At 38.8% G+C, this 13,200-nt stretch overlaps 1 protein-coding gene across 11 annotated transcripts in view; it reads left to right on the top strand.

Moving 5' to 3' along the window:
* The window catches only part of PTPN13 (protein tyrosine phosphatase non-receptor type 13), a 242,081-nt gene that overhangs the window by 46,310 nt on the left and 182,571 nt on the right, over positions 1 to 13,200 (top strand). For 10 of the 11 annotated variants that reach the window (XM_057546711.1, XM_057546713.1, XM_057546716.1 and 7 more), the window contains one exon: positions 11,253 to 11,372. The exons of the other annotated variant lie outside the window; for it this stretch is intronic. In XM_057546711.1, the coding sequence (XP_057402694.1) occupies positions 11,258 to 11,372 (115 nt within the window). In that variant the 5' untranslated portion in view covers positions 11,253 to 11,257. The remainder of the gene's footprint in view (positions 1 to 11,252; positions 11,373 to 13,200) is intronic. 11 annotated transcript variants of the gene reach the window in all.

The raw sequence follows: 13,200 nt of genomic DNA, 5'->3' as shown, positions 1-13,200 counted from the left end.
TGCGTCATCAAGGCCAGCAGGGGAAATCTCCCTGTCTTTGAATCTCTTTCCAGTCTGCCCCAACAGAGTCTTCTATATCATAACCTAATCAAGTTGGCTGCTGTCGCTTGGTATTTGTTGGTCCCACCCATACGCAAGGAAGGAAGATTATACAGGTCTGGTATACCGGGGGGAGGCACAAATTTCGGGAGCCATATCAGGATTCTGCCTACCATAGTCTTCCCTCTGGCCCTCAGATATTCATGCCCTCTGACCCCATACACACACAAACAAAATACATCCCTTCCCACGGTTCCCAGAGTTCTCATCCTATTAAAGCATCAGCTCAGAGTCCAAGGGTGCATCTAAATCATCTACATTAGGTTTAGATGAGGCTCCTATGTGTTATTTATCTGTGAACCTGTAAAACTAAGGAGACTATCCCAACATTCCCAACATAAAATGATGGGACAAGCATGGAATAACTATTGTAGACATTCTTGTTCAAAAAGGAGAAGGGCAGAATGGAAAGTCAAAAAGGAGTCACTTGGTCCATCACAGTTCTGAGATTCAGATTGGCAGATGCCAGGTGGAGTTTTTTTGGTTAGGTTTCAAAGCCTGGGAATAATCCTTCATGGCTGTCAACTCTGCCCTCTGAGTCTCCATTCTGCCTTCTGAATCTCCATTCTGCCTTCTGAATCATTCTTCTTTTTCTAGGATGGTAGCATATGTTTGCAGCTGAGTGATTTTAACCAGCCTTATTCCTGACTGTAGAATCGAGGGCACCTCCAACAGCCTCTTTCAATTTTATATTCTTCCTCTTTTAGTCCAACCTGGCAGTGTTTATGCTGAAACAATTTTCTCAGGAACTCTGGGTTTTATGTGGGTTTCACAGGGATTCACTACATTAGACAAAAGCTACACCTGCAATTTTTTTTTTTTCAAAATAATGCTTTTTCTGTCTTTGCCTCCTGCTGAGATGGCTAAGGGACAACTCTGGAGCTTACCAGAGACCCTTAAAATCTTGAAAGGGCCCTTTATGTGACTGAATCCTCTGACCTTCTGATCTTTCTGAAATTTTAGCGGAGGATCTTTTTTCTTTTTTTTAATCTATTGTATTTTTGGCAACCATTTCTGACTTTTAGCATCTTTTGCTATCTGGAGAGGCTGGGCATTTTCAGAATCATCTAGTCCTGGTTCCTTCCTCTTTAATAGGACTTTCCTCAATTTATCTCTCTTCTTGCATTTTACTATGAGGAGCAAGAGTAAACCAGACAACACATTTAACACCTCACCTGGAAATCTCCTTCCCATATGCCCAGTTTTGCCACTTGTAAGTTCTGCTTTCCATATAACTGCAGGATACAGTGTCACCAAGTTTTCTTCCACTATTTAACAAGGATTCCCCTTCCTCCAGTTTCCAATAACATGTTCCTTGTTTCCTTCTGAGCCCTCACCAACAGTATTCAAAGTCCAGATATCTATTAAAAATCTGTTCAAGGCAAGTTAGGCTTTCTCAGAATTCTTTCAGCTTCTGCTCACTATCCAATTCCAAAGCTGCTCCTATATTTTTAGTTCTTGTTACCCACTTTCAGTTACCACAAATTTAGCACCTTAAAGCAACACACATTTATTATCTTGTACTTCTTGTTTGTCAGGATTCTGGGTACAGATGATCTGGTTCCCCTTTTCAGGATATCACCAGACTTAAATCAGGGTGTCAACTGGGAATATGATATCATCTGAGGCTCAGCGTCCTATGCCAAGTTCACTGGTTGCTGGTAGAACGTGCCTCGTGGTTGTAAGACCATTTCCTTGCTGGTAGTTGGCTGGGGTACACCATCAGCACCTAGAGGCCACCCTCAGGTCCTTGTCATGTATCCCTCTGTATAGTCAGTTCACCACATGAAAGGGATGTTAAGGGTAATCTCAGAATTCTGCCTACCACATTAATTTGTTTATTACAATATAGAGGACAAATAAGATTTTTTTCTTGGACTTTTGTGCTTTGTACATATTTGTTTCCTTTAGTGGCTGCTTACTCAGACATTTTAATCTAGATTTCTTGAAGAAGACCAACCATAAGTATTCTAAAGCGATGATCTTAACAAAAGTCAGCGGGTAGGGAGGAGAAGTGATGTAGAAAGAAAATACTCGAAACCAAAGTTCTGTCAATACCATTCCATTGTTTTCTGTTAGTACCTCACAATTGGTGAGGAAAAATATAACACATGTGAAATTAGGGATTTTCCCCTCCATTTACTTTTCTCCTAAGTTTAAATGATACAGGGAGAGATTAAAGGATTCCAGAATTTTTCTTCTGGTTTTTTGAAGCTGTCCTTTGAAAACCAGGGAATAGGCATATATGATTTCTATTTAGATAAGTAGTTGACCTGAGCCAGAGGCCCAGAAAGGCAATTTAGACTTGTGTCTGTTTTAGTTTCTCTTCTCTCACTGGGAAAAGTATAACGGAAAAGTTGACAAATATTAATCATTGCTCCAACTTCAATAAAGATGTTTGGTCACATGCTATTTTCTACCTTGAGGCAACGTTCAATTAAAATTTCACTGACTTTTATCTCTTTTTTTTCTTAAAATCCCAATTCTTTCTTAGGCTTTTCTAACTATACTAGGCAATAATATTTTTTCTCTACTACTTTTCTGTACCTACCCTCCTAATGGAAAAGAAATATTAGTTGTTTTTTTTTTTAATTAGAGAGATTAGCTTTTAGTCTTCAAGAGCTCTAATAGTGCTTTTATTTCTACTTTGTATACATCTGTCTTGATGTTGACCATTTTTGGATCAACAGATAAAAGGTAGAAATAATTCCACATTATTTAAAATGTCCTGTAATTATTGTAATTATCATTTCAGTTTTAAATGCTTTAGGAAATTAGAAGTTAAGAGAAAAACAAGACATGGCTATCTTGAATAATGGTTTTTAAAAAATGATTGCGTTATCAAGCTACACATTCTAACTTTAGTAACATAAGTTACATGGCATCTTAGATATGCTTTGGCTGTTTAAGGAGGGAAGATCTCAGACCTTTGCCGTGGATTTTGATTTCTTTAGTCTTAACAGATTTTTATTTTAATGGGAGAAATTAACTTTTAGAAAACTTTTTTTCTTTTTAAAGCATATGTTACCTCCTGTTGGGGCTTCACAGGACAAAGAAAAGGAATGCTGTCCTGGCTTTGATCAAGTTTAGTTAGTTTGTTTGTTTTCTCTTTTTAACAGCTTTATTGAGGAATAATTGACGTATAATAAGCTGTACATATTGTGTACAACTGGATGAGTTTTGACATATGTATGCACCTGCAAACCATCATCACAATCAAGATAACGAACATATCCATTATCCCCAGATGTTTTCTCATGCCCCCTTGTAATCAACTCCCATCTGCCTCTCCATAGGTCAGTGCCATCCTCAAGCAACAGCTATTTTTTGTAACTGTAGTTGGCATTTTTTATAATTTTGTACAAATGTAATCATAAAGTATATACTCCCTCTCTCTCTCTCTCTCTTTTTTTTTTTTTTTTTGGTCTAGCTTCCTTTACTCAGTATAATTATTTTGAGATTCAAGTTGTTGCATGTATCAATAATAGTTCATTCCTTTTATTGCTGACTAATATTCCATTGTGAGAATATACTAAAATCAGTTTATCCATTCACTTGTTGATAGACATTTGCTTGTTTCCATTTTTCGGACGTTACAGATAAAGCTGATACAAACATTTGTATATGTCTTTTTTTTTTTTTTTTAAGAAATGGAAAATTTTATTTGAGCCAAATTTGAGGATTATAACCTGGGAGGAGCATCTCAGAAAGCTCTGAGAACTGTTCCCTGTATGAGTCTTTGTGTAGATATAAGCTTTAATTTATTTTGGGTAAATACTTAAAAGTGGAATGGCCAGATCATCTGGTAGGCTTATATTTAACTTTTTATGAAACTGTCAGTTTCCCAAAGGGTACCATTTTACATTCCCATTAGTAATGTATGAGCGTTTAGTTCCTCCACATCCTTGACTACACTTAGTATGGTGAGTCATTTACGTTTTAGTAATTGTGATAGCTATGTGGCAGTATCTCATTTTAATTTTCATTTTCCGAACGACTGTTGAAGTTGAGCATCTTTTCACGTGCTCATTTACTATCCATGTGTTTTGTGTTTTTTTAAAATTTATTTTTATATTTATTTTTGGCTGTGTTGGGTCTTCGTTTCTGTGCGAGGGCTTTCTCTTGTTGCGGCAAGTGGGGGCCACTCTTCATCGCGGTGCGCAGGCCTCTCACTATCGCGACCTCTCTTGTTGCGGACCACAGGCTCCAGACGCGCAGGCTCAGTAGTTGTGGCTCACGGGCCTAGTTGCTCCGCGGCATGTGGCATCTTCCCAGACCAGGGCTCGAACTCGTGTCCCCTGCATTGGCAGGCGGATTCTCAACCACTGCGCCACCAGGGAAGCCCCATGTGTTTTCTTTAATGAAATACCTATTCAAATCTTTTGCCCATTTGATAAAAAAAATGTGCATTGTTTGTTTTCCTATTACTGAGTTTTGACAGTTCTTTATATATTCTGGATATAAATCCTTTATCAGTTATGTGATCTGTAAATATTTTCCTTTAATTTGTGGCTTTTCTTTTTATTCTTTGGGCAGTTATTTTCAAAGAGCAGAAGTTTTAATTTTGATGAAATCTTAACCTTTTTTTTATTTTATGGTTCACATATTTGATGTTGTATCTAAGAAAAATTGGTCTCATCCAGGATCACAATGATTTTCTCCTAACTTAAAAAAAAATGGCATCCAAGGTATTCCTGTATACAGAAAAGCTTACTGAAAATTATTTTTAAATGAATATTCTTATTAAATTACAAATTCTAAAACCTAGTTCTTAAGTTTCTAAGGTCAATTATTTTACTTTACTTGTAGAAAAGATTGATAGTCACTTTTAAGGGACCTTTTGATTGAGTGTATAATACCATTGTTCAAACTTTATTAATTAAAATCCTTTAACTGTTTTAAACTGCACTCATACAATTAAAAGTTGACTTCTCTGTGGTTCCACTGCAGGGGCCACAGGTTCAATCCCTGGTCAGGGGAACTAAGATCCCACATGCCACGTGGTATGGCCAAAAAAAAATCTTCCTGAGTACTTAAATAAGTCTCTAATGAACGAAAACTTATAAGTATGCTAAGACTTAAGTTCTCTTATGTGTTCCAGTGGTATTTCATACAAGCCTGAACTCATTTTCTCAATTACATTATTTAAATTGGAATCACAAGGCAAATCTGTTATTCTAACTGACCTATTTCTCTTAAACTTTTTTTTTTAATTATTTTATTTATTTATTTTTGGCTGCATTAGGTCTTTGTTGCTGCATGCAGGCTTTCTCTAGTCGTGGCGAGCAGGGGCTACTCTTCGCTGCGGTGCACAAGCTTCTCATTGTGGTGGCTTCTCTTGTTGCGGAGCACAGGCTCTAGGTGCACAGGCTTCAGTAGTTGTGGCACGTGGGCTCAGTAGTTGTGGCGTGCGGGCTCTAGAGCTCAGGCTCAGTAGTTGTGGTGCACGGGCTTAGTGGCTCTGCGGCATGTGGGATCTTCCCGGACCAGGGCTCGAACCCCGTGTCCCCTGCATTGGCAGGCGGATTCTTTTTTTTTTTTTCAAATCATTCAGGGCCACTTTGGACAGAGGCTCTGATTCTTTTCAATTTTTTTTTTTTTTTAATTTTACTTATTTATTTATGGCTGTGTTGGGTCTTCGTTTCTGTGCGAGGGCTTTCTCTAGTTGCGGCGAGCGGGGGCCACTCTTCATCGCGGTGCGCGGGCTTCTCACTATCGCGGCCTCTCTTGTTGCGGAGCACAGGCTCCAGACGCGCAGGCTCAGTAATTGTGGCTCACGGGCCCAGCCGCTCCGGCATGTGGGATCTTCCCAGACCAGGGCTCGAACCCGTGTCCCCCTGCATTGGCAGGCGGATTCTCAACCACTGCGCCACCAGGGAAGCCCGGCAGGTGGATTCTTAACCACTGCGCCACCAGGGAAGCCCATCTCTTAAACTTTATAAACAGCTAAAATACCAAATACATACAGATTCTTTAACTTAAAAAAATACTAATATATGGGCTTGCTTCTCTTAAACTTTTATAAAATTCATTGTAAATCATCCTGGGTTAAAGATGCTTGTAACTTTGGGGATTGATTTCTCAAGTCATTATGATTTCTTAATGACCAGAGATGTCTTTAGCCAGGATGATGAGTGTGTCTCTGCCCCAGACTCGTGGCACACCTAGAGCTCTATTTTATAGTTGCTTTGTTCCTGAAACAGGGTACTCTTATAGTCCTATTTCTTTAGAATCTATTTTAACATTCCTAATTCATTAGTCTACCCCCAGATGGGTCGTGGTATCACTTGTTTGGATTCAGTTAAACTGTTTACTGTTTCATTCTTTTTGGAATCACTTTTATGTGCTTCCTATTTGCGAGTGCCACAAATCCTTCAGGATTAAAATGACATCTGTTAGAATCCTTTTGTGGTTTTATCTGACTCTGTGGGCACAGTTTTAAGGTCTTGGCAATAATACCTATGTTAACCAAAGACATAATAATGATTCTGGCTATGTAATATAATTATTCTTATTTGAAAGTCTTTCCAAAAGCGTAGTTATCATGTATTCTACCACTTTCAAGGAAATAAAAGTGAATAATATGGTTATGTTTATTGTAAAGCAGGACCTTATTGACAGTAAAATAATGCCAGTCATATATCTACACTCCAAGTTATCTAGTACTGTGTCTAAAGGAAACAACTGAAGTAATAAACTCTTTAGAATTTTCATAACTGTTCCCTCATCTAATGGTTGAATTCAAGCTTTTTTATTTTTTTCTTCACTTCCTTTTTGTTGCATCTCTCTTCCACTTCTGCATTTCTTTTGTTCCCTTCTCTTCTCTTTCCTTTCAGATCTACTGATCTGGAGAGCTATAGTAAAGGTGAATAAAAATAACAGAGAGAGAGATGGTGATGATAGGCAATCACCAAACTTGGTGATGGTAGACAATTTATAAGGTATAGGTATGTTGTTACTTGTTTGAATTTTAGAAAGCTGCTTTAACATTACATTGTCTTGAGATTGGGTGGTTAGGGGGTTGAGGCAGTTTTTTAAAATCTTAAACCTCTTTTCTAGCAAAGTTATACATATAAAATGTCTAATCTCTTCTGTTAGCTAGATGATATTGCTTTTAAAAACAGATGTTCCGTCTATGTTTTGGTGGTCTAACAAGTTCCAACCAGAGATGCACAGAGATCCTACACTAAGTAGGCAAAAAATATTTTAAATAAAAATTAAAAGAGGATTAATAACATAAATCAGACCTGACTGAATCAAGCAATAGAGGTGTAATTAGTAATCTTTGTAGACAGAACAATCAAGTGCTGAAAAAATTCTGTTGTGTTGAAGTTACTTTTACTTTTTCATTTTCTTACTTATAGGAAAAATTTATTTTAAAAACCAATCTCTTTAAAAAATAAGTGAAAACCAGTATCTTAAGATTTAACACTTTGTGTGTGTGAATGTAACATTTGCTTTATAATAGATAATCATAAGCATCTTACTGTGCCCATCACTTTTCTTTCTTTCTGCCCTCCTTCTTTCCCTCCCCCCTTCCCTCCCTCCCTCCTTCCTCTTTTTCTCTCTTTTTCTTTTTCCTTCTTTCTCCTTCATGTGGGGAAGTTATTCTCTTGCCTCTATAAGAAAACTCAAGTCCCTAACTCTCTCCTTATTCTTTGATAGTAATAACTACAGTCACGTTGCAAATACAATGTCAATTCCATAAATAAAAGTGCCTAGTCAATATATTAAGCACCATTTCAGTCTTCATTCAAAACTAAAACGCTTCCCTTCCCCAGCTAGGATTAACAGTAAGTAGGAGGCAGTGTTGTTGGCTTCTCTTTTTATTGCTTATCTCTTCCATTTGCAAGTTGCTGTATTTGACTGCTTCAGGATTTAAACTGGTGGCAGGAAGAAAGGTAGAGAAGCAAACAGTTTTTTACCTGACTCTTGTTATAACATGGCTTCACTGTCTTTGAGCTTGTTATATGCTTAAGGCTGACCCTTTCTTTTGTGTGTACTTTTATGGGTTCTTCTGAGTCCTTCACTGGAACTATACTTCCTGTGATACTTCAAAAAAATTTTCTTCCCACTAGCCAACACCTAATTATTCTTCCTCCTCCTCCTCTTCTCCCTCCCCTCATACTTCCTCTTCTTCCCCCTCCACCTCCCCTCACTTCCTTCTCCTTCTGGTTAGTACTGTGGGAACCTCAGGTGGTACTCTGGGGAGAATGTTTTTAACAGCTTTATTGAGATATACTTGACATACCATAAAGTTTACCCTTTAAAAATATACTTTAGAGCAGGGGTCCCCAACCCCTGGCCACGTAGCAGTCCGTGGCCTGTTAGGAACCGGGCCGCACAGCAGGAGGTGAGCAGCTGGGCCAGCGAGTGAAGCTTCATCTGTATTTACAGCCGCTCCCCATCGCTCGCATTACCGCCTGAGATCCGCCTCCTGTCAGATCAGCGGCAGCGTTAGATTCTCATAGGAGCGCAAACCCTACTGTGAACTGCACACGTGAGGGATCTAGGTTGCACACTCCTTATGAGAATCTAATGCCCTATGATCTGAGGTGGAGCTCAGGTGGAGGTGGTGCGAGCACTGGGGAGCAGCTGCAAATACAGATTATCATTAGCAGAGGGTTTGACTGCACAGAGACCATAATAAATCAGTCGCTTGCAGACTCGTATCAAAACCCTATCAGTGAGTGGCAAGTGACAATCAAGCTGCATCTTACAGAGTAGACTGGACATAAGCAACACACTTCGAGTGTCACTGTCTCCCATCAGACCCCAGATGGGACCATTTAGTTGCAGGAAAACAAGCTCAGGGCTCCCACTGATTCTGCATTATGGTGAGTTGTATAATGATTTCATTATATATTACAGTATAATAATAGAGATAAAGTGCACAATAAATGTAATGCACTTGAATCGTCCCAAACCACCCCCCCACCCCCTGTCCCCGGTCCGTGGAAAGATTGTCTTCCACAAAACTGGTCCCTGGTGCCAAAAAGGTTGGGGACCGCTGCTTTAGAGTTCTGCTACCATCACCACAATCTAAATTTGGGGACATTTTCACCTTCTGGGTAGGATTTCATTAACTCGAGGCTGTGTGGCCCTGCTCCTTGCCCACCTTACCCTCTGCCCCACCCCCCCACCAATGGAAGAGTAGCTAGCTCCCAATACAGCATGCTTCCTCACTCCGACTCTCTGTTTGCCCTCTCCTCCCTTTGGCTGCTGCCTCAGAGTGATAGTCAAAGACTTTAGATCCCTAAAGTATCAGACATGAGTCTGTGGTGTCCTCCCTAAATTCCAGGGAACACATACCAAGCACTCTAAGGTACCTTCCCACACCCCTCCTGCTTTGGAGGAGGCATGAAAATCAGTACAACTCTCTTCAAAGAAATTCTCCTTATGCAGTTTTCTCCCTACTCTTTATACCCTGTGTGTAGGCTTTAGAGCTGTCTAACCGGTTCTCATCTCATTCATATTACTTCGGAAATTTGCTACAGAGTAGTCTTTCTCACAAGTCACTTTGGTATCTGATTGCTAATAGTATCTTCTGTTAAAACTTCCAATTTAACATAGTGTTTTGTGTAGAAGATTACTCAGATATCTTTCAGAAAGGAATGAAGCTTCTATTTTTTTAAATTTAATAACTGGGCTATTACAGTGCTATCATATAATAAAGTACATAAGAAACTTAGAGAGTTGGGGTGGGGGGAGCGGTCTGAATAATAATCTCTTGTACAAGCTAAATAAAAACCCCTTCGGCTTTTTCAAAGCAATATCTTACATCTTCCCTTTTAACTACCACATTCTGCATTTAAGTAGACACCCCTCAAGGCAGACTCTAAGAATAAAATGCTATAGTAAACATTTGAAAAGGAAAGTAACAGGACAAGGCTGGCCTCATTTGTAGAGCTGTAGTTGCCTTTTTTTTCCATCTGGGTTAAAGTACCATAAATGTAAATTAAAAGAAAATATTAGCTTTTCTTTTAATTAAATATTGTTAGCTGACTAAACAAAGTCGACTTTTATCTGAAAGAGATGTTTTTATAAGTTAATTTTAAAATTTAATGAAGGATATAATTACAGAAAATAAGTATTTAACATTTTGTTCCCCTTTTGGTTTCTTTTCCAAACCCACTGCTTCTGCCTAGCAATAGATATACATTATTCTTAAATTAGTTTGGTTTGTGTAAAAATCTTAGTAATCACTACAAAGAGCAATTTTCTTTTCAAGGAGGGTCAATTCAGGAAAATTTATATAGGAGGATTTTGACTAGCTGCATTTCCCTCTTCCAAAATGTAAATAGGATTATTGAGCCCTATAGAAAATCTTAAATTTTATCAATATATCACCTACTTAATTGAATGCTTTAAGAAAAAAAAAAAAAAAGCTGACCCTACAGAAATGTCACCACAGAGGCACCTTTCTGATTTTTTATTAATTCAACTTCAATAACGTCTTAGATTACAAAGCATGTTTACATGCATAACTTCTTTCTTTGTCATAGCCACCTCAAGATGGCATTATTGTTACTATTATTATTATTCCCATGTCACAGATGGGAAATTGAAGTTTAGAGGTAAAATGACTTTCCCAGGGGCAAATGGTAAGTTGACAGCAAAGCTGGATCTAGAAATAGTTAATTTCATTCAGTGCAAAATTTATAGTTATAGTGTATATATTAGAAGTGTAGAAATGAATTAGTGAATGGAAAAAATGTGTTCCATCTTACTCCCAACTTCTTCCACCATGGCTGTAGGGTCTCCTCTCTATTCTTTTTACCTAGGATGAATAGAATGAAACCTGGTACTTCAGTCTGGCTGCTTTGATTTAATTACCTGCACTTTGGTGTCTCTGGTACCCTGAGGTCTCTGTCTTCTCCCATGAAGTAGTCACCACCACTATGGCTATTCTCCAATTCTGTCTCTGAAGTTGACCCTATTGGGCTAGGGCAAGTGGTCGTTTTGAGAGTTCTTTAACTCCTTTACCCTCTATGACTTTAAGCTATAGGACTATATTATATTTACATTGAAGGCCATATTGAGAACTTAGGTGGACAGGGACCTCATAGTCTCATTACTGATGCAGAACTTTCACTACTGCAAGTGCAGTAAAGTGGCTGATGTGTAGACCATCTGTTACCCTTGTTTCCTAGGTAATATGCATGTGACACTAGCTGAGGCCCTGGAGGTTCGGGGTGGACCACTGCAGGAGGAAGAGATATGGGCTGTATTAAATCAAAGTGCCGAAAGTCTCCAAGAATTATTCAGAAAAGGTAAGGCCTTTTGCGTGTGTGCGGGGGCGTGGGGGTAGCTGAAAAGCAGCTAGGGTGGCAGACTATAGGAAGGAATGCTTTCTCTTATCTCTCTTAGGGCTGAAAAAGCTCTGATCTTGTCTGCCTTCATTGGAACATCTTCTGTGTGTCTGATATTGTGCTAGGCACTGAAAATATCATGATGATCAAAAGCAAAAACGTTCCCTGTCTTTCTGGAGCTTACAGTCCAGCGTGGAAGATAGCTATTAATAAAATATTTATGTAAACAAATGTAAAAAATACAATCATGACAAGGGCTACCAGGGAGGGGAATCAGTTGACTCTGTGAGAACCCATAGTAGGAGGATTTGATCTGGTGAAGAGGACGGAAAAGAAGTCTTCCCTGTATAAGTCTCCCCTGAGCTAAGACCTGAAAGAAGAAGAGAAGTTAATCAGGTAAGAGGGAGGGAAAAACATTCCTGGCAGAGAGAATTATATGCACATCCCTGGGATAATGCAAACTGAGTAACTAGTTTGATGCTTCCCTGCAGAGGTGGTTACCTGGTCCAAATGGTTGTGTAACATTTTGGAGCTAGAAAAGTTAGAGAATCAGTCACCCTTTGGTTGTCTAAAAACATTTGCTATCATGCTGAAAAGCTCCACGTGAAGATGGTGTTTGCTATTCACACCACATGTCCAACACCTATTTAGCATAGTAAAGAAACCACGCTTCATCTTAAGGAAGAATTAAACTTTAAAATTGATTTGAATTAATTAATCAAGCACAATAAGCATGACAGAAATAGGGGAGGATTTGAGGGTAGTAAGAGTTCTCAAAGGGGGTCCCTGGATGAGTAGCGCCAGTATCACCTAAAACCTTGTTAGAAATGCAGACACTTAGGCCCACCCTAGACCCACTGAATAAGAAACCCTAGGGGTGGAGCAGCAATTTGTGTGTTAGCAAGTCTTTAAGGATATTCTGATGCATGTTAAAGCTTGAGAACCATTATACAGTAGAATTGCTGAAGACCAGGAGCCATGGGAACCTTTTAGAAGGTGTAGAGGTGACCACTGATTAAGGAAAGTCTAGAGCACAAGGGAAGAGTGGGGATAGATGGTAGTGTTTTGGTGTTGCTGCTGTTTTCTAATCCAGAGGCAGGAACCTAGATATTTGAAGATCTTTGATTAGAGTTAGGATTAATTTAAAGAAAACTTACTCATTTTATCTAATGCCACTTACCTAAAATCTAGTTATTTTAAGTAGACCTTGTTGTTTTGTTTGCTTCATTTTAATTTTTCAGAGAATTTTCAGAAAGTATAGGCACTCTGGAGTACAGAGCAGGTAGCCATGCTGCAGAGGTGTTGTTGAAGGAAGGATATGTTGGTGGCATTATTACTCAGTTAATTAACAAGAGTCAATATTTAAAAAGCATCTCCTTCTTGTGAGGTGTTGTGTGGAAGATGCCAGTAAGTAGGTGTCACAGTTGCTTGCCCTTAAGGGATACACTCAGATCAGTCAGGTGCATATGAAAAGTTTACTACTTCAAAACAGTGTGCCAGGTGTGTGAGAGAAACAGTAAGTGCTAGGGATGTTCAGAGGAGGGAGAGATAATACCTTTTTTCATTATGCTAATAGCGAGATCACTGCCCTGGCCATGACTCATACAATATAAAGCGTTTCGCACACTGTGAGTACCTAAGTGTTTTTCTTCTTTCAAATTTTGTAATGTTAACAGAGATCGAATGTCTGAATGTTAAGTCCTTGTCATTGAGATGGAATTATTGCATAACATATTGGCACATTACAATAAAGAGATTTACTGGATGTGTTCATAAAATTAATTGTGAG

The sequence above is a fragment of the Balaenoptera acutorostrata genome, chromosome 5 (genome assembly GCF_949987535.1).
Source record: "Balaenoptera acutorostrata chromosome 5, mBalAcu1.1, whole genome shotgun sequence".
NCBI lineage: Eukaryota > Metazoa > Chordata > Mammalia > Artiodactyla > Balaenopteridae > Balaenoptera > Balaenoptera acutorostrata.
Note: the sequence above shows the minus strand (reverse complement) of the source record. Positions and strands in the feature narration are given on the sequence as shown.